The 21,023-nt window shown below is 41.6% G+C and overlaps 1 protein-coding gene across 1 annotated transcript in view; it reads left to right on the forward strand.

The window, feature by feature from the left end:
• Positions 1–2,125: 2,125 nt before the first annotated feature.
• The window catches only part of pacrg (parkin coregulated), a 134,213-nt gene continuing 115,315 nt past the window's right edge, over positions 2,126–21,023 (forward strand). The window contains exon 1 of the mRNA XM_022751027.1: positions 2,126–2,305. Coding sequence (XP_022606748.1) covers positions 2,237–2,305 — 69 coding nt within the window. The 5' untranslated portion in view covers positions 2,126–2,236. The remainder of the gene's footprint in view (positions 2,306–21,023) is intronic.

Genomic DNA, 21,023 nt, shown 5'->3' on the forward strand with positions numbered 1-21,023 from the left:
TAATTGAACTTTATGATTTCTAAGGGTATAACTCCTCAAGGTAAATTACATTTTTCACTAGGAAACATAGACTTTATATTGTCGGAATTAATATTAAGAAAATATGTAACGTAGTTGGCAAACCACACATACAACGATCCTGATTTGCTTTTGCAATTGATAATATTTTTCCTTGCACACTTTGTGTGACTTTCACAACCTGATGAACAGTTAAACCCAACAAGCCCCTGGCTGCTCTCCCTACAGCCTAATGGCCTACTCTAATGGCTGTTTGTCTTGTTTCATGGTAATTGGGGGGCAACTGACTCTGCAGCAAAGTCTCTGCTATCCTTTTCCTGCTGAGATTCTTCTGCTAGTCCCCTCTGGGTCCTCTGCTTTGTAGGTACCGGTTTCTGCTCTAATGATATCATAATTGCTGTTTTCCTTCAGAGTGGACAATGGTTGCCAAGTTTGAAGGTGGCCCAGAAAATGAGCTGGAGATCAAACCAGGGACACCATGATGATGAAGATGCAGTGTAGATGTAGAAAAAAAAAAGGAGACGCATTCATCAAAGCATTGTACATTGTGGCCCCCTTTCGATCCTGTTGCTTATACTTCCCCCCTCATTCTTTCCATACCTGCCGAACCACCTCATTATACATGATATGTCATTAGTGGTGGAAAATGCAAATGAACCTTCACTGTGTAAGTCAATTTGGACACTATGTGTGTGTCCTTGAAACGGCTGTAAGAAACTGAGATATTAATTTGACCCGTGCGGTGACCGACATACACACTTACACGTATGTTCATACATGAACACACAGAATCTAACAGACTGTCCAACCAAAAAACCAACAACATTTCATATTTCACAAATCATTTTTGCAAGGCTTGTTTCCACACTTCACAAAGATCAGCTCCCTTCTTTGCCGCACACTCACAGGAGTGAGGTAGTGCAGTGCTGTTTGAACAATCATTTCTCAGTCCAGCTGAATTCATGCTGACGCTCCAGTTTGCTCAGTTTGCTTTCTGAAAACTCCCCTCTTCCTCTTTTTAATCCTCTAAGGGGAAGCAGAGAGAGGGGGAGAGAGAGAGAGAGAGACCAGCAGTGAATGCTGACGGGGACATAACTTGCCTTCCCTGCATACCTTGTTTACAGTCTCCCTCCCTGCTGCTACACCCTCCTCTCTCAATGGAGCCATAAAAAACAAATAGGGGCTTTTAGAGAAATTGCCTGTGCACTGAAGATTAATAACAGTTGCACCAGTTCACCCAAGAAAGTCTCCAGAGGCAAAAACGATATTGGAAGATTAAAAGTGCCACATCCCTAAATTGGAATGATTCAGTGCTCAGGCTGCTCTCTAACCAGCTTATTGAGAGTCAAGGCCTTGGTCTACCTGCCAGACAAAGAGCATCATTAAGTATTTACTTGTGGATAAGGATTCGCTGCATGCGTATAATGATGAGCGGAGAGTGTGATCGATTTGCTGTGTCTCAGATGGAAGTGTGGTGGCCTATAGCTTTGGCAGGAGCAGACAAAAAGACAGGTCATCCAGTGTGAGTTAGGTCATCTTTTCACTGCCTGTAGGCCATTAGTCTAACTCTTTACTTCCAGTTGGCAGAAGTAAAGGGAGCACCAATTTCACCCATTACTGTCATTGAATAAAAAAGTAAGGTGCAGTTCAGTTCTTATGGCCTGCTATTGGACCTTCATTATAGCTGCTCACCTTTGCAAACAAAGACCATATAGCCTAGGCCTATAAACTACTCTGATCTCATGATAATTAAGAAGATTAGGTAGCAGGATTAAGATATAATAAATCATTAGAGGCATCTAAACCCCTCTGGAAAAGTAAAAAAAAAAAGCCAAAAGAAAATAAAAAAATGAAAGTAATATGTAATATCACTATCTTTACAATAATTTGATGTATGACTTTTTAAAAAGGGCAAATGAAATAAAAACTACAACCTATTTCATGCTTATTGTTAACACCCAGGCATCCTCGCCTGATTAGCCACGACACTTGGCTCTGCATATTTTCAGCAGTGCCCTGGCTTTTCTGTGGTAACAAGGAGAAACACACGTCTCCGTGGCAACCAGACCAAAGCGTCTCTGCAGTTGCATAGCAACCACTACAAAAAACAACGGTCGTCACGTTTTGAGAGCCACACAAATACTAATTAGTTAGCAACGTTGCTCTTCATTTTCGGTTTGCACTCGCTACATCATTTGAGAAGACTAGACCTGTAGATATGTTGAAGAACAAGACGGAGCTAAAAACACAAGGCTTCACCGTGAAGGCCACTATGAAGAACTCCGTGGTGAGTAAAGTCATTTGACCTTGTTAACGTTAGCTGGCGTTCCGTTAACGTTAATTTTACCTAGCACCGTACAACAACCTATTCACTGTTTATCATTTGTTAATGGGGAATTTGTGACGAAATGTACTGTGGTGTTTTGGGGAGGATGCTTATTCAGCATAAGGTAATCCAGGTTATCACAGCGGGCTGCATCATTTCTGCCAGGGAGCTCTAGCTATCTAACTTTGCACAGAGTTTTGATTTCATTCACTGACCGTGTTTTTCACTGCTAAAAATATCTGTCTCGGACAAGAATTGTCTTTTAGTGTCGGATGTACAGAGTGAGGTTGAGTTGTGCTTTGTGTGGTACATAATCACTGACAGTCTTGACTCCCACATGCTGCGATCAACTATCTAGGTGACGTTTACAACTGATGGATAAGGATGGAGGGAGGGGGCAGCCTCTTACGTGCCGACTTAAATCATCCTCATACCGTCATCTTTTCCGTTTTTCGTTTCTCTGTTGTTATTGAGCAGATCTTTCTGCTCTTTCTACACAGAAAAGTAGTCAAGAGAGGTGGGGTAGCAGTGGAAAAAGAAAAACAGTATGCCTGAACATATTCCCTCCAACCATCCTTTTGCTGGCCCTGTATTGTGTGTGTGTGTGTGTGTGTGTGTGTGTGTGTGTGTGTGTGTGTGTGTGTGTGTGTGTGTGGGGGTAACTCTTTCACTGAGACAAGCTTGGGTGGATTTCACACAAGTGTGGGGGTTTGGGAACTCCGAAATTATCCAATAACTTTTATGGGCTAAAATTACACTGTTAGAACCCATTCCAAAGCTATAACACAATGATTAGTCACTATGAAAATCTGCGGCCCTATGCTAAGAAAAATGCAAATGACACATTAACATGAAAGGGGAATGTTTTATTGACTAGCATGCTTGTGGGGTGGTTGGCATTGTTTGCAGCACATGATTAGAGTATTTATCTATTTTACAAGCTTACAGATTTGTATTTGTTTGCCTAGCCACCAAAGCTTTTATGTATTCTGAAGAAACTTTTGTGCACTTACTTTTGTACTGGTGTGCCTTGTCTTACTGTGGGACAAACAAATAGTACTTTCCTGGACCTTGATTACTTGGATGTTGGACCTTCAGTGTAGTTAAACCAACAAGTTCTCCAACCTTAATGACCATATAGGTCATTTGTCCCTACCTTTTGATATGACTCAGGAGCAAATCAGCAGCAGGCGTACCAGAACTTCATCTTTATGGTAGGAGTTCACCAACAATGGCTGTACTGCTGTGGAACAGTCATGGTTTGGTTAGGTTCAGGGACAACAACTACTTAGTTAGGTGTAGGAAAACACTGTGAGTTGGATTAATATAAGTACTTCTATAAGGTTAGATGACCTTTGTTGTTATGGTTATAATGTTATAAGGTTGTAGAACAGTCATGGATAAATGAAAAAACATTGACACCAGTTTCACTCAGGAAACAAACACCACCCACCCCAATCTCCTCCTCCTAATGCAGACTTTGACGCTCCATATACTATTTCACCTAAATTCTAACTTTGCTCCCATCATAGTTACCACAGCCGCTAGAGGTCGCGTAACAATAAACTGTGACTATGTGTGTAATGAACTGCTTGCACAGATGACCTGTAGTGTATTTTTTTTTTTTACAGGAGGACAGTCTCTGTTAAACTGTGTTGAAAGAGTAGACTAATTTCCAAAGACAGTCAAGTCAAGTCCTCCGCTCTCTCATTTACTGCAAATGAAGATGGATCAGGAAAGTGTAGGTTTGTATAGCAGAGGACGTTAGTCTTTATTGAACTGTATGGATTAGTCAAAAAAACTAGCTTTTGTGTGGCCAAAAAAATAGATTATTAGAAATCTGGACTAGTTTTATCTGGGTTAGGTCATCTGTACACTCTTGTCTGTCTCTTGTCTGAGTTACAACTTTGTTGTCACGGTGGACCATATTTTTGTGTATTTGCAGAATTGAGGAATGGACTAACTTTACATGATAAGTGGGTGTACACATGATCTTATAAAAATGGGATGATGTGTGAATTTGCTGATTTTGTTTGCCACCAAAGGCCACTGAAAGATGCACATGTAGCCTCCCACTGTGTTCTGGCAGACATGGTGGGCCATGGTGGGCCATAGCAACTATGATGATAGACTGTAAGCAACTGAAGAAAACAAGCCTCCCAGGGATGGATTTACAAAAGCATCCTCTATTTGGCATGCATAAATCAAAGCATTATCATTGCCTTGTGTGAGGTTATGTACAAGTAAAATGTGCCATTCTACTTTTTTTTTTAAACACAGGTTTCTGTGTTAATTATAGTCTTCCTCTACTGTTGATATTGTCTTGCACTAGTTCAGCTCATTGTGCATGAATAAGTTATGAAAGTTGTCAGCCTTATTTCAGGCTGAACAGTTATTCACCAGCAATTTCAGTTGAAGTTTTTCACCTTTTGTCATCAGAAAGACTGCTGTCTTCAGTTCATGTGAGGAGGAGAGTTCTGTTGTGCTTCTCTCTGGTTTTGCAGTCGGCAGAATCATATACGTATAAGGAACACAATATGTGATGCCTCACATATTAGCTCTTCTTGTTTTTAATTCTTACTTGGCACTTTACACAGACGCAGTTATGGCTGGTGAGCAACAAAGCATGTCCCAGACAGTCATATTTCTTAAATTGACAGATAGAGGCATTCTTTTACTTGCCTGATCTCTCTGGCAATTATCCCCAACCTATTTTTTAGAGACAACACCAAGCTCTTCATTATAACTTCTGTCTGTAAAGGTGAAGACAGGTGGCTTTCAATACAAGACATTTTTATTTTTCAGTATTTCCAAACCAGGTCTACATGAATACTTAGCAACATGTCATTTTCTGTTTTTGTCAGGCGTATGGTAAAATCTTCTTTTTATTCAGGATTTTTGTGTTTGGTTTTGAAATGACAAACGAGAGCACTGCATCAGAAGTTGATGCATCCATGGTCAGCAATAATTTAATAAATGAATTTGAGGAAAGTGCCAGTTTAATATTTTCTGTCAGCAAGTCCATGGCTCTCACTTCTATATCTTCTCTACTTCTAAAATGTTGACTGTCCAGTCTTGGGTACTTTGATGCAAACAATTTAACTAGGTCTTCCTCTCTGAGCCACTAAGTTTTTTGCAGACAGATATTGCCTTGTTACGTTCGTACTGCACTTTAAAGAAGTGGCTCTATGTGATAAATAGAAGTGGAAGAGCTGCACAGTTCTGATGACAACAGTAAATACTTGAAATTGGAACTGCAGCTCTCTTTTTTCTGTGGCAGGGACTGCCTTGAGATGCAAAAGAGGCAGTCAAGCTATCATTGACTTCCTCCTCCTTTTTTGAAGGTCATAAACAAATCTCCTGTCAAGAGCCTTCACGAGAAGGCTCCTGCAAAGCCCTTTAATATTCACCATCTCCCCAGAGGATCTGCTACGTCTTGAACATGAATGATACTCCCCCACTGCTATACCACTGGCTCAATCCTCAACAAAAACCATTACATTTTTCAGAGGCTTGCTTGTGTCTGTTGCCTTCTGTTTTTCCTCCTCCCCTGTGGTCACTGACATATCGCTCCAGAGAGGGCAGCTTTGCGGAGAGCTGTGATTTGTAGGTAACGACAAGGCCATTTCAAGCCTTGAAAGGGTATGGGGACTTGAAGCATAGGCTTATTATGCTTTAAAGTATTTGTGGTCATAGAAATTGAATCAATAGCGCAGGCCCCTGAATCTCACCCCCACCCCCTTTTTTCTAGTGATTCATTCCCAAGCATTTAAAGAGAAAAAAAAGAGATGTACTTTATATTCTGGTGGGAGGTCGTCACCTTGTGTTTCAGACAGAGAGGGGAACAAAGCCGTTATTTTATGTGTCAGAGGCTTATTCCAGCTAGGTGACAAAAATTACAGGGGTTTGGGTAGAGAGTGCAAACACCTGTACTGTGCTGTGTGACATGAATGGACATGAACCCATTGACTGTACATGTGAACGTTGAAGCTGACACAGATAAAGGAAAAAAGATATGGCTTTTCATGTGTTATGAGTTAGGAATGAGCAATATGGATAAGAATGTCTATCATGGTGTATGTTTAGCTAATCCAGCAAATTAAATACCTAACAAATTAAAATACTTAAAAAACTACTGCATATTTAAAAGTAATTTCAAATAGTAGTGAACCGAATACCCATAACGTTTTGGGGCAGATCTGTATCATTTATTATGAATTTGAATTTTTTTTTTCTCTGAAGTCTGGTGTACGTTGTTTGTTGACTTTGGCCTTGGCAGAGGTCTGCGCTCTCTGAGTGCCCTTCTCATAGGTAGTGTATTTAGCTTATTCCTAGCCTGATAATCAAGTTAGTTATCATAGTTAGCTATGCAGTTTTTAGTTATTCCTCCTAGAAAAATCTGATTTTCTATCCGGTGGAAACAGCTGTCTGTGGCAGAACACACTTATTCTATCTCTCTGTTTAAACACCTACGTAAGTAAAAACATTTCGTCAATGACTATTGAGCTCACTTGGGATCCGTCACGTAGATAGGGTACAATTGATTTATAGACTCCTGAAGATGTGTAATATGTGAACATAGATCCTCATCATGCCCTGTAATTGATTTTTGTGGTCTGTAATTAGTTGGATGTTGCTGTAACACATCCTGTAATGTTTCCTCGTTTTGCATACCTCTTCTATGCTTTAACATTTTAAAGACTGTATCGGAAAATATTTTTAACGTCTTAAGTTTCATGAAGTCCCTTCCTTCAGGAAATGCTCCTTCATGAGAAGATAGAACGAAATGATGAAAGTCCTCTACATTGCTGTGTCCCACACTACATACACTGTACATCACAACACACACCCAAAAACATGGACATGATCCTCTTTAAGACACCGTATTGCACGGTTCACCTCATAGGGCAAATCAATACAAACTACACCTGATCCCAACCTCAACTTTCTTGTGGTGAGGGTCTGCAGATTGTTGAACCGATAGACTGCTTTTATAACATGCACACTGCATTTACTGTTTGCTTGGCCTCTAGGATAAAAATTGAGCTGGCAAACAGTGTCCCCAAGTTTTCTACAACCCTCCCCACAACCCGCCAACCCCTTTCTCCAGGGCCCACCGTCATCCTTGGCTCACCTTACTAACCCCGGGGGACAGATGGAGACTCCATGCTAGCAAACGTGACCTCCATATCTTATTCTCTTCTTCCCCCACAGCATCATCATTATATACCTGAGCAGATGTCTTGGCCCCCTATGCTGCCTGCGTCTCTGTCTTTATCTGTCTCTCTCTTGCTCTCTCCCTCTCTCTCTTTTTCTTTCTCTGCAGAACCTTTATTCAGCCAGCAGGTCCCTGAAGATGAAAACATTTTACACCTGAACAATAAAACCAAATCAATAAAGTAAAAACAACAAAATGATAAGAGGTAACAGTAGTAGATGAACTTTGGTTTAATTGTATTGTACAATAGTAGATCTGCTTTGGTGGGTAGTTTAGAAGCAGTTTGTTAAGATTGTGCCAGAGATGTTGATTTACATCTCAGCTATTTGCCTTTGAGGCTCTAACCCCTGGGTGTCATTTTAATAAACAAAGCCATCTGAACAAATTAAACAAGTGACAGTTTAGAATTGATCCTTGATTAGGGTTTAAATGAGTCTAGAATTTCACTGCAACCTGATTAAATTTAATCTTACTTTAAATTGCAATCTAAACTTAGTTAAAATGCCGTCTTAAATTTAATTTGGTTTAGAATTAATCCAGATTTAACAGTTTGTCTAATAGCCTGATGTATATCACTTAAAGCTTGATTTAAAATGATTAAATCCCTTTTCTAGCAATTGAAACACCATATAGTGGAAAAAACATCAGAAACAGAACAGAATCACAGATAAAAAAGGCTACAAGTTTTAGATAAAAAATAAGCTCATTGTCAGTTATATGGATAGCAGGCAGTTATTGACCACGATTGAATCCTTGAAAGCTTTTATGGAGATGAATCTGTCTATTTATTATTTTCACTCGCACTCAAAATCATTCTTCCTCATCACTCCAAACACATTTACCTGAAACAAGAACTCATAATGTTCCCAGCGTGATACATAAATTGGCCATGAAGCCGGCTGGGGTGTTTTGTTTCTGTGTTGTATGAAGCATGCCTATGCAAGTAATAGCAAATTGAGCAAATTTCTGCGGTTGGATGCTATGCTGTAGTTTCCCTCACCTGTCTGCTTGCCTGCCTCACTTGAACTGTCTCATGGAGGTGTTTTCTAAACCAGTGGTGCTTGTAGGCACACGCACCCTCGCAAACACTAAAACTATTTTTCTGCATCCCTCTTTCCTTCCTTCTGCTCCTGCACACTCATCTTATCAGCACCAGAAGCCTGTAGTCCATCCCGGTAAGCAGCTGGGTTTTTTGAAGAAGAGGGAAGAATTGAGTCATGGTAAAACAGGTTAAATTGGCAATGGGCTCTGGAGGCCTGCTGGCGTTTCCATTACTATCGATCAACCACGGAGCCTAAAGGCCTTGAGTGGACGGAGCAGTAGCTGACTTGGAAATCTTACAGTTTCCCCATAACTTTTGACTTTGTTGACTTTGCCTGCCTTGCTTCTTACCTTAAAAGCAGTGGAAAAATAAGACTGACCCAGATGGAAGCACATTTTCAACATTGTTTAAAGATGTTTTTTATCCATGAAATGTTATTAATTAAAAGTGACCATAAAAGGGAGGTAAGGCCTGTCTGTGAAATGCTATTACTTTTGAGATGTTGCTTTGATCCAGTAGAAACCGAAATTTGGTGTTTGCATCACATTAAAAAGCTATATTACAACTAAGGATGAATTTGGAAGAATTTAAAGAAGCAGTTTCTGTGCTTCATGCTCTTCTCACCAGGTATCAGCAGATAGATTAGGTTAGAATTGATGGCATGCTATCTGAAGTGCAAGACTGCTGAAATGTCTGTGACCTTTTCTGCAGTTGAGGAAAACACCATCTGGAAACTTCACTCAGATATGGAGAAGTACTTCCACGGCATTCTATCATGACCTTATAGAAAGTGCTCGGCTGATTATGTCTATTATGTTTGCTTTCCTCAGAGCTTGGTTGACAATTACACTGGCCTCTCTGTTTGTTATGTTCTCCTTCAAGCCCTTGTAGCTTGCATTCTAATTAGATGGCTTTTAATGGAGAATGTTTATTGCTCCTTACAGGGCCTCTATTTTCCGCTCTGGAGTTAATTAGCCCTATGTCATGTGATAACCAATGTAGAGGACATTTAGACCTATGCCTCTTCTATGAGCAGTGTCCTTCCTGTATCAAAAGCAAGATGCAGCGGCGTCGGCTGAATTATGTAGCCTACTTGATTTTACTTGTATTGAAAGCAAAGATGAATATGAGGACGTACTTTGATGTTACACACACACACACACACACACACACACAGAGACCTGTCTCCATGACTTCAGAGATTTACTCTAACCTTAACCATAGCTACTACTTGCCTAACCCCAATCTTACCCTAAACTTAAAACATGTCTTCACCTTAAAATTTAACGATTTACATTATGGGGACTTGCTTTTTGTCCCCATAAGTAAGACAAGTCCCCAAAATGTGACTGTGTAAACATACTTAGGTCCCCACAACATTAGTAATACCTGGACCACACACACACACACACACACACACACACACACACACACACACACACAGGGTTTATTTTTTTCTATTAAACACCAGGTTCCCTGTAAATGATAAGGAATTACCATAATAATCAATTTACCTAACATGTTGGCAGCTAATGTTGTTTTTTAACAGGCTTGGTGACAGTAAGAATGCAAAGTAATAACTTTATGCAACACAAATCAGTTGATTTACTTTTCCCTTTTTAGTTTAACTTTATTTTCAAGCAAGACTGTTTCACACATGGAAACATGGTTAAAAATGGCTATTTGACAATTACTTTTCATGTGTATTATATTGATATAATTACTGTAACTTGTGCATTTTAAAATCGTATCATTATGATTAAACATGATAGTTAAAAATAAAAAAAATAAAGTTTCCTTAAAATAGCCATGCTGGGGGTGCCCAGTAGCTTAATGGTTAAGGTGCACACCACATAACACCATAACATCCTTCAACTCATGGCCAAAGGAAACATTGTTGCATGTCATACCCATCTCTCAACCCACATTTCCTGTCTCTATCTCTAATGCTGCTGTCAAATAAATGCAAAAATGACCCCCTTCCCTAAAAAAAAAACAGAAACAAAACAGAATTATCAGGAGTGAAAAAGATAACTTACACCCTCATGAAAGCATTTTATATGTTTTTGGCAACCAATTGGCCACAGTATTACTATAACTACAGGCAACATACATCTCAGACAATGACCTAAACATCATCATTGCAAACACTGTTAAAGGTTGATCATATTAGGTTGAATTGTGGACAGCAGGATTTGTTTAGCAGGTGTACTAAGTATGTCCATCATACCACTTTTCATTGGATTCAATTTGTGACCTCTTTTATAACAAAGTTTGCAATTGTAATTCAGTTTCTTCCAAGTTAAGTCAATTTTCATCAAGAGTTTGAATTATGTTGTGTACTACATTATTACGTTGTGTGTCCATATGTAAATCTACCTGTTACAAGCGACACACAGAGTCCACTTATGTCCATCGGACATTGAAGTCAGCTAAACTAAATGAGTCTATCCTTAAGTGCATTTAACTGACAGGACATTGGCCATTTATTCAGCCATCCTCCATCATTATCACCCATCACACTCACTTGTCCTTGCTAGAGGAGAATGGGCCCTTCTAAGTGTTCTAATCTGCCGGTGCTAGGCATGTGTTATACACTTCACTGCAGGGTCATATGTGGCAGCTCACATACTGCCTACATCAACATAATGGGAACCAGTAGCAGAAAAATCAATGTATCTGACAAACGCTGTTGTTCCAATCCAATAATGCCAAATGGTGGCCTTTGTTTTGCTGCCCCCCACTTTGAAAATCTTTTAACATCACCGTCAATGCAATAACATTGGCCTGACCTTTTGAATTTTGCTGACCAGCACAAAGACCGAAATGGGCTGTATGTCTGTAATCCCTCAAGGACAATGACAAAATCCACCATGCATTAATGATACACAGCAAGTGAAACCCTGTAATAAATGTTAGAAAACAAACATGTTGCAACACAAAAAATGTTTCTGTCAGAATACTTATTAGGGGAATATTCTCTCTAAAGAGAAGAGGGATGGTAGGTCAGAGCAAAAAGTGCACCGTTGCCACCCTCTTGCACACTGAATGGATTTCAGAACATACAGCAGCCAACTTCATAGTTGGTGCTCCAGGGTTGTGGTGTTCTTCACCTGGTGCCAAGAAAGCAAACCTGCAAACCCTTTCAGATTTGAAGTAGTGTGCACATTCCCTTCAAAATTCCACTGAGGATTACTCTGCTGTTTAGCTCATGCCTTGCATCCAGCTGAGTCAAAGTGCTCCCAGTCGAAGGTACGCTGGAGGCAATGGCTCTGCTGCAGCAAGCTGGAGAAGGCAGGGAAGGGGAAGGGCTGGAAGGCAAAAGTACTCTGATACTGTCAGAAATGATCCACATCACAGTCTGAGCACCCCTCTGCTCTAGCCACCTCTGCTCATTACCCTTGCTGTCCGGAAACACCAAGCAAATTCTACTAACGAGTGTTTGATCAACACAGCGAGCTGTGGCAGAGGGAGACAGGCAACCTGTTCATGACTCACCACCCCCCCAAGTAGCTGTCTCTCTCTACCTCTCTCTCTCTCCTCTACTTTTTGCTCTGTCTCCCTTCCACTCCCTTAAGACATAGAAGAACAAAGGGAGAGACAGAAGAAAAGCAATATAACCTCTTGGCCCTTATCTGCGGAGCACACCAGAGCATGTCTGGCCTCAGACATTGCTTTGCCTGTCCTTTGAAGGCCCTCATCTCCCTTTGATTTCAGCCAAATGGTTCACCACAGTGACAGATGCTCAACTTTCCATCTGTCACTCTGACACCCATCTTTTTAGTGTTGTAGAATCTAACTGACTTTGTTTGGTCTGTCTGTCTGGCTGTCTGAATAAGGTTGTGACATGGATGCTGATGTGAGTGCTAATGTAAGAGATTGTGACTAAGATCTTTAGTTGAAATAGATAAAAGAAAGCTCTGCTACGTTCTTAAGGTTGTCTGCACTGTCTTGGCTGTATTTTTACATTAACATTTTAGACATTTAGTTGATGCTGTGATACCAAGTGATTTAATGAGGAGTCTAAGGGTCATCATCACATTACCTTGACAACATTCCTTTGAGATGGGCCACAAAAAGGCATAAAAATCCAAGCCAAGGAGAGTCATAGAAAGGCAGCTTTTTTATGAGAGGAAATTAGAGTGAGTAGAGGCGAAAGATTTGAGAGTGAATATGATTCAGGAGGGAGAGAGTAACGTAGAACACCTCTTAAATAGATGAGTGTTCAGTTTATGATTGAAGATGAAAGGGACTTTGCTGCTCAGACTGAACTTGGGAGGTCATATTTAACTCTTGCCTAAATAATAAACAGTAATGTACTTTTTAATCATACTTTGGTGTGGTCTGTTTGCAAACTGTAAGCTATATCATCTGCGTTTTACAATGAGACGAGGTATACTACCTGGCTGCTTTTGTAGCAAGCCCCTGATTGACAGCTGAGGCAGATGGCCACCCGCCCAGAGCCAGGTTCTGCTCGGGGTTTCTTCCACTTAAAAGGGAGTTTTTCTTTGCCACTGTGGCCATGAATATTGTAAAGAGTATGGTCTAGACATGCTCTATATGAAAAGTGCAGTGAAATAACTTCTGTTATGATTTGGTGCTATTTAAATAAAATTGATTTGACTTGACTTTGATTTATGTTTGTCATCAGAGTTGTGGGATAGAGGAGGTGGCACATAAAGACTCTATACTAATAGCCACCTGTTTCACTGAAACCTGCAATGCAGAGGAAGAGGTGGAGAAGTGAGAGGGGTGATTGGATAGGTGGATGGATAGATGAATGGATTAGAGGAGCAGGGATTGAACCGACGTGAATGTGTACGACTCTCATACATAGCCCGCTCTCTGAATAAATCAGCCCACAAGAGAGAGGTGGCTTGCACAGGTGTTTTGGGCATGCCTTTGTGTTATTTCATTTTTACTTATTTGTTTGTGTGCATGTGTGTGTCTGTGTACGAGTGCCTCCCTGTAGCTCAGCTAAACTTGTCACCTCCCTGTTTGAGAGAGCTGCTGCAGCAAGCACAGTGTGAGATTTGAGGCGTCTGAGAAGTTGCCTGATTTCAAGGCATCCGGTGAGCAAAAGTGCTTTTTTCTTCTTTGTCTCTCGGGCTAATCCGAAGTGTGGACTATCATTCAGAGCATTATCCTCGCAGGAAGTCTCAATACTAGACCTCTGTTCCATATATATCATCCACAGTTTCCTGTAACAACCTCTGCTGGGAGCCTCTCGCCCCTCTCAGTCTGTGGAGTAAACAAATTTTGGATTAACAAGCATTTCTGTTACATTCAAATAAGTAAAGGAAATAGAGAGGGAGTAGAGAGAGTGTACATGTGTGTTTAAGTGACTGGATGCATGTAGGTGAGTTAGGCAGGCTGTGAGTCTTGGGTATCTTCTCGCAGGGATATAGCCTTCAGTGTGCTATCCCCCTGTTTAATTTATGTAAAGGTCAAATTTCAGACCATGCCAGGCTTTGGTCTCTGCATGGTGTCTCTGTAAGCAAAGCTCTCGCATCATTTTAAACAGACGGCCTTACAGGCAGCAAGACTGATTTCCAGGAATAGAAAGTCACACTGGGTGTGTGATAAGACCAAGGCCTGGGGATCATTTTGCAATACATACTAATCACCTAGATAATGTTCTTCACTGTTAAACAATATTCCCATATCAGTTAGAGCCTGTATGCCTTGCCATATGCAGTCTGCTTATCTCTCCACGCCTCCCTCCACTCCTAGGAGATCTGTCAGTGCTGGGCTACCTGTGACACTTGAATGTGTGTGGCGGTGGGGTGGATTGGTGTGGTGAGGTTGAAGACTGACCTCCTCTCTGCTGCTGTCTGTCTGTGGCTGTCTGTCTGTGGCTCTGTGATGAAATCGATGGCCTCCTGCTGCTCTGGCTGTCTCCTTCTCCTATTCCTCCTACTCTGGGCCTGTTGCTGGCAAATCAAACCTTCCACAGCTCACTAACGCGTGTGGTCGCAGACACACTCACCTTGTTGCCTCTGTCTCACTTTTTATCTACTCATCACCTCGCCTGGTTCTACCCTGCTTGCCCATCTCAGCAGCTTCTTTTCTGGCTGTTTATTTCTATGACTGCCTCCTTCTCCTCTTAGTTGACTGTTTCCTTACTACCTGCAGAACAAACTTAGGTTTCAACTTTTTGGTGAGTCATCCTGCTATTATGAGCTATGCTATACTGCATAAAGATTCTACCACAAAGTGTTTTTACTGGTTTCAGGAACACTAATATTCTGTGATGAGGTTTTCAGTCTGTGAAGTCAACGTAGTTATGAGGAAGTTTATTGATGAGAAGCTACTTATTTGGTGAATAAAATTGAGAGGACAGTTAAATTCTTCTTTCTCAGCAGCAGAAGTTGCAACTGCAGCAAGTCAGAGATGTGGTTTTCCTTGTGTGTCTCATTAATTTCATGGCCCAGCATAGTCTTTTAATATCATCAGGTGTTATCACTGATTGGGGCTGTAAAGACAAACCATTGGATCAGTGTGTGCCCTGTTCTCTTAATAGCCAGGACTAGAGGCTGTGCTTTGCGCTCTTAAACACAGACACAATCATATACATGACGCACACAGTTGCTAAAGGTTGCAGAAAACTGAATATTAACTTGGCTAAATGAAACAGTGATATAGCCAATAAATGAAAAAAATACCCTTTTGTATTTCTATTAGTAAAGATGCACACTGAAGTACATCTTGGTTTTAGTGCTGACTCATGTGAGTCAAGCAACGTGCATGTTTCTTTTAGGTTTAGCCTTATGGCCTCAGTGCATGTGGTCTCCCATGCACTTAACAAGTAGTAAGAGCTAATATATTCTGCCTTTGCCATGCAGGCTGATTCACTCCATGCCATCATCTCAACTGTGGTTTGGTGATATGAATCAGCCAATAGGGCTCTGTAAGCACAAGGCTGCCCTGCTGCCTGGCTGATAAGTGAGCCACACAGAGAAGATGGAAAATACTTAGGGCATTCTCACTCCCTCTCTCTCCCTCGTTCTGTCTTGCTCACACTCCTTTGCTCGCTCACACAGAGCCTCTTTCACTTACACTCCTCCCCTCACACCTCTACCTCAAACTCTTTCTTTCACATCCCGTTAACGTCTTCCTGTGTCTATGCTGTTCTTTTAAGTGATGGGGTTATACTAGAGGAGACAGAAAACAGTGGGGTGCTCTTGAACGCTTGAAGCCTCTTTTTTAAGTTCTTCTTTAAAGTTATCCCTCTTGCGCACAGTTCAATAGTAGGTGGCTGTCACCTGTTTCATCCTCGTGTCTTTGTAGTGACACGAGGTGTGTAGTGTCGTCTTTGCCTAGTGGTGTCGTCATTTTTCATTACAAACATCCTTGCCCTTGCGCTCATGTGCATGATATAGTTGATGCAAAACCCTCTGACATGGTGACAATTGTAAAGCACACCTCTATGGTCCTGTGAGCTCTGAACAAAAGACTTACCTTTCATCAGTTTTCATCAGTCTGTGGTTTTCTCATCCACTGAGAGCTCTTTACTCATTTGTTCCCATCTGACCTTGTCTCTCACAACAGGTCTAATTTCTGCACTTAATGAAACTCACTCGCAGACTGATTGCACTTCTTGCTGTTTGGTCATGAGAAATTAATGGAGTGCTGCACAAATATTGCAGATTTATTCTTCTGAAAGGAATCAGCCTCCCACCAGTCTGTGTTTTGCCCTACAGAGGGAATGAGTAGGCAAAAATATCCTGTTGAATAATTGTTTGGACATGACCATATAGCAGACATTCCCTAACAGCTTAAATACCTCCAAAATGTTGTCTGTTTCTTGTTCATTTGAATGCAGTTTGAGAATAAAGCACACATCTCTAGCCCAGTCTGTATCCCTGGTGGGCAACGGGCAGGCAGCCGGTTGGGCCATGGCAGAAAATGCCCTGTAAATATAGAGAGCTAATTTTGTTGCCTGCGGCAGCAATGTGCATGCTGACCTTATCAGGAGAGCCTCAGCCTGTCTATTCCATCCTCTGTGACTCACCTACCCTGCTCCCTCCCTCAGGAAAGGAGGCCTTCTGTACAGAGCTAGATTTCAATAACCTCTCAACCGAGAACAGCAGTGAAATGCAGAGGGAGAGAGAGCGAGCAAGCAAGAGGGTGCCTTCCCCTTTTGCTGCCTCACTAAACAGGTGATATAATGCACCCATGTGCAGTGGCACCCTTGTTCCCCGACAAATGCAATGCAACAAAATGCATTTTTGCCCTCACAGACAAGAGGCAGAAGAAGGGAGAAGAAGAAGAGGGAGATTAATGAGGTTCTCATTTTAGGAAGTGCAGCAGCGATGGCAACGCAGGGTTGACAATGAATTGGCAGTCCTTCTCTAGATATCAATCAGAGGTATTCAGAGGTGTTTTTGGGTGGTGGTATGGGGGCAGAGAGATGGAGAGATGAGAGAGCGATGGAGCTGGAGGCCCAGGCACAGTGATGGATCACCTACATGCTGCAGCAGCCCCGCCACGCTGAACTCACCCTCAGAATTGATGAGCCACACCTCTTGTCTCCCTGTCTCCCTGTCTCCCTCTTCCTCTCATATCCACTATTCCTCCATCACCCTCCCCCATCCTCCATCTCTTGATATCCTCTCTCTTTGTCTCTCTGTTCTTTCTTGTTCCATTTCTTTCCAGCTTCCTCATGTGCCTGTCTCCCTCTTGGCCTATCACATCCTCCACCTTTATCCCACCTCAGCCTCTCGTAATTTCTTTCTTTCTGTTTTTTGCTTGTGCCTTTTGACTACCCCACCCACTCTGTATGTCAACATCAAGCGGAAGAGCCATGGAAGTGCCATACTAATAAGGTTAGAGGGAGCATCTCTGTTTCTCAGGGTGACACCTTTATAAATGACAGGAGCACGAGGCCCTGCCGGTGTTCAATCACCTCTGCAGGGGCTCGCCCATGGGGAGCTCAGCATGTGCACTGTGTGAGCGAGTGTGTACGTGCGTGAGTGCATGTTTGTGTGTTATTGCCTCTGTGGGTCTTACAGCAGCCAGGTTTACGGTGGAGCTAGTTGGAGTGGACAACAGCATTAGGGAGGAAACAGATCTGGAGGCAGAGTGAAGGCGAAGGAGAGAAATGACAGCCTGGAGCTCATCTGACCAGTACTGCCTTGTTATGACTCCCTGATGTGTACACCAGGGGCACACAAAACAGACACTTCCTTCCTTTATTGCCTTACACCACTTCTATCTCTGTTCTGTAGTCTGTCGCCTCACAGGCTCGCTTTATGGCCTCCACTGAGGAGCGGGATGTTATCTGCTTGTATAGGTCTATAGGCTCCTTTTGTCTGTCTTTTTCACTGTCTGTGTTAGTGTTTATGCCAGTGTTTTAGAAGAGTGATGAATTTTTGATAACACAGGGGTGTGCTTGGCTGCATGGGGCTGTGTAGAACCACCTTTGTGGCTACTCACACCAACAAATGCAGGTAGAACAGATCAAGACAGGAGAATCATACAATGATTGAAATGTGTTTGGCAAATGAGTAGAGCTAGAAATGATGACACATGCTGGCTAACAGTACAACGGAATCAGCAGCAGTTGTTGTTTTCAGCATGGCTAGTCTAAATTGAATAAACACAAATCCCTGCCCGTTCATACAAGAAAGAACTTAGAGAGATTGTTGCTCACAACACGGACACTGTGTGCTTCTTAAATTAAATGCTTGTCATGATCTGTCCATAAGTTCATGTTGTTTCACAGAAGACTTCAAAACTGATGAAACAAACTCTAGTCTTTGTTAAGCTGCTCTAAGACAAACTAGCATAGTGGGTATAGCTATTGGGATTCAGCGATAGTGGTTTTTCTCTCAGCATGCGGAAGCTTTAGACCCAAATGTCATGAATGGCAGAACAGGAGCAGCGAGATCAATGGAATGGCATCAGGAAACCGGCTGGTGATAATCTCCCCACAATGCTGTTACTATTACAGTTCTCCTCAAGCTTCTTGGAAGAGCAGCTTACATCAGTGATGGAGGAAATGGCTTCTGTGTCTGGCTTTTTGTAAGGTGAGCAGAGCCACAAGAAAATATGCCATTGTGCATGCATGCTTCTGACTGTTGGTGTGTAAGTGATCATAACTGGAGAGAAAATGGGGAAATAGCCGTGAAGCTCGCAATACCTCAGCCATGAACACAGGCCATGGAATTGACTGCAGCGTCATCATTCCTGACCATAAAAGCTGCTCAGCCAGTCAGTGCAGTCTGGGTTCATTCTCTCCCCACTGCCCAGTCTGAGCTATTTTTAGCCTCCCAGTGCAGCGTGGCTCAACTGCCGTCGTAGCTACCTGGATATTAGGGCTTTGTCACTCCTGCAGGCTGGAGCAGCACTGATCTTGCAAGCTTTACAGCTTCCTATTTCCTCTGCTAGGGCTGCAAAACAACTCCTGCAGTGAAAGGAATGAACAGAGACAGACAGAGAAAAGAGGGAAGACAAACAGATAATAGTGATATATGTTGCATCTAAATGAAACAACAAAAGGCATTTCATACTTGTCTTAACTTACCGTATACTTGTGACAGAAAGAGCATTCTAATGAGCCAATCTGAACTCAACTATTAATGATGATACTAAGTTAAAACAATTCAAACGATTATTGACTAATTTATTCAAACTTAATACAAGGAAAACTAGAAGCAATCTCTTTTTCAGAAGTGCACTATTTACAGTGTTATACAAAAGAACTGGTGAAACAATTTTTTGTTATCCTTCATGAGTAAACACGCCATTGTAACTAAAATTGTACTCAAAATAAAAGATGCAATTTAAAAGATGATAGCAAGAATATGTGTATTATTTCTTGTGAAGGATTTATTTTCTGCTAGTACAGTAGGTGATACTGCAAAGTGTCTTTTCTTGTGTTTTACATGCATTGTTAGTCACAGACATTTTGTTTGGGTAGTCTTTTTCCTGCAGGTATACAAACCTGTGCCTATTAATTCAGCATAATATTATTCAGAATTCCCTGGCATGGTAAACAAATGCTCCAAACGAATTCATTTGAAATGACTGCGCTGCGATCCCACGGTGCATTAGGGCTGTTTAAATGCAGTGAGTGCTCAGAGACACTCGCGGAGGGTACCTCATAATAGTTTCTCCTCTCTTCTTGTTTCTCTTGAGCCTTGCTATGCTGGCACCAGCTACACCATGTTGCACGTGCAACTTAAACTTTGATCTATGTTACATCATTCCTTGGTGGCGGATTTACTGAGCTACATTTGTGGTTCTAGGCTTTTCCATATCTATTTTGTTTTTGAATTATGCAACAAACAGGCAACACTAGTGAATGATGTAACATAAAAATCTAAACTACCGTTGGGTAGAATCATAGTAACAGACTAAAACCTCTTTAAAATCTCTCAGTCAGGCAGTCATGCCAAAGATAACACATCCCATTCCCACTTTGCTCTGCCTGTGGGCTGCTGTGGCAAAATTCTGTTTCTCAGTGGGTGGTAATCTGAGGATTAATGACAGCAACACATCTGCCAGTCATGTGGCAGCGCGACACAGATGGTGGAGGATGCACACAAGGGACACAGACAGGGAAAAGATTGGCTCCAACATTCTGTCATTCGTCCACTAAAACATGCTGTTTGCAAAGCTCTAATGTTTTCAATCAAATAAATCCAAACTCCTCAAGTACATGAGTGGTTCCCACTTGAACAATCTCACCACTGGGTCTTCACTGAGAGGTTTCGGTTACTATGTCAATGGAGTATGAATGTTTCTTTGTAGGTATTGTTTAATTAGTCCTTTTGGGGCATCTGTATTATCTTTCAACATGTTAATTTAATTTAAAATTGAATAGTAACACCAATTTGTTTGTCCTGCAGAAAACAGTGTTAAAATGACAAGTTCTTTTTTCTAATCTTAAAATCTTCACTCCCTCTCCTTTCCACTCCAATGTGCTGTATTTCCTTACATCTGTTGTATGGGTACCACCACCAATGGCCCCCGCAGAAGTANTTGGGTAATTAGTCCTTTTGGGGCATCTGTATTATCTTTCAACATGTTAATTTAATTTAAAATTGAATAGTAACACCAATTTGTTTGTCCTGCAGAAAACAGTGTTAAAATGACAAGTTCTTTTTTCTAATCTTAAAATCTTCACTCCCTCTCCTTTCCACTCCAATGTGCTGTATTTCCTTACATCTGTTGTATGGGTACCACCACCAATGGCCCCCGCAGAAGTAGCAGCAGACACTGTGACTGATGTGATAGGAGTCCCATTGGCTTTCAGTGGCACAGTAATAGCACATATCCAATATGGAGGCAGAAAAAAGATGATCCGAACAATGCCTTTGGCAGTGCCTCTGGCTACAGGGCCAACACACACACACATATGCACACATAAGCGCACACTATCTGTGTTTTGCCTTCCTTAGAGGAGCAGAGAA

The sequence above is a fragment of the Seriola dumerili genome, unplaced genomic scaffold (assembly GCF_002260705.1).
Source record: "Seriola dumerili isolate Sdu_G_001 unplaced genomic scaffold, Sdu_1.0 BDQW01000149.1, whole genome shotgun sequence".
Taxonomy (NCBI): Eukaryota; Metazoa; Chordata; class Actinopteri; order Carangiformes; family Carangidae; genus Seriola; species Seriola dumerili.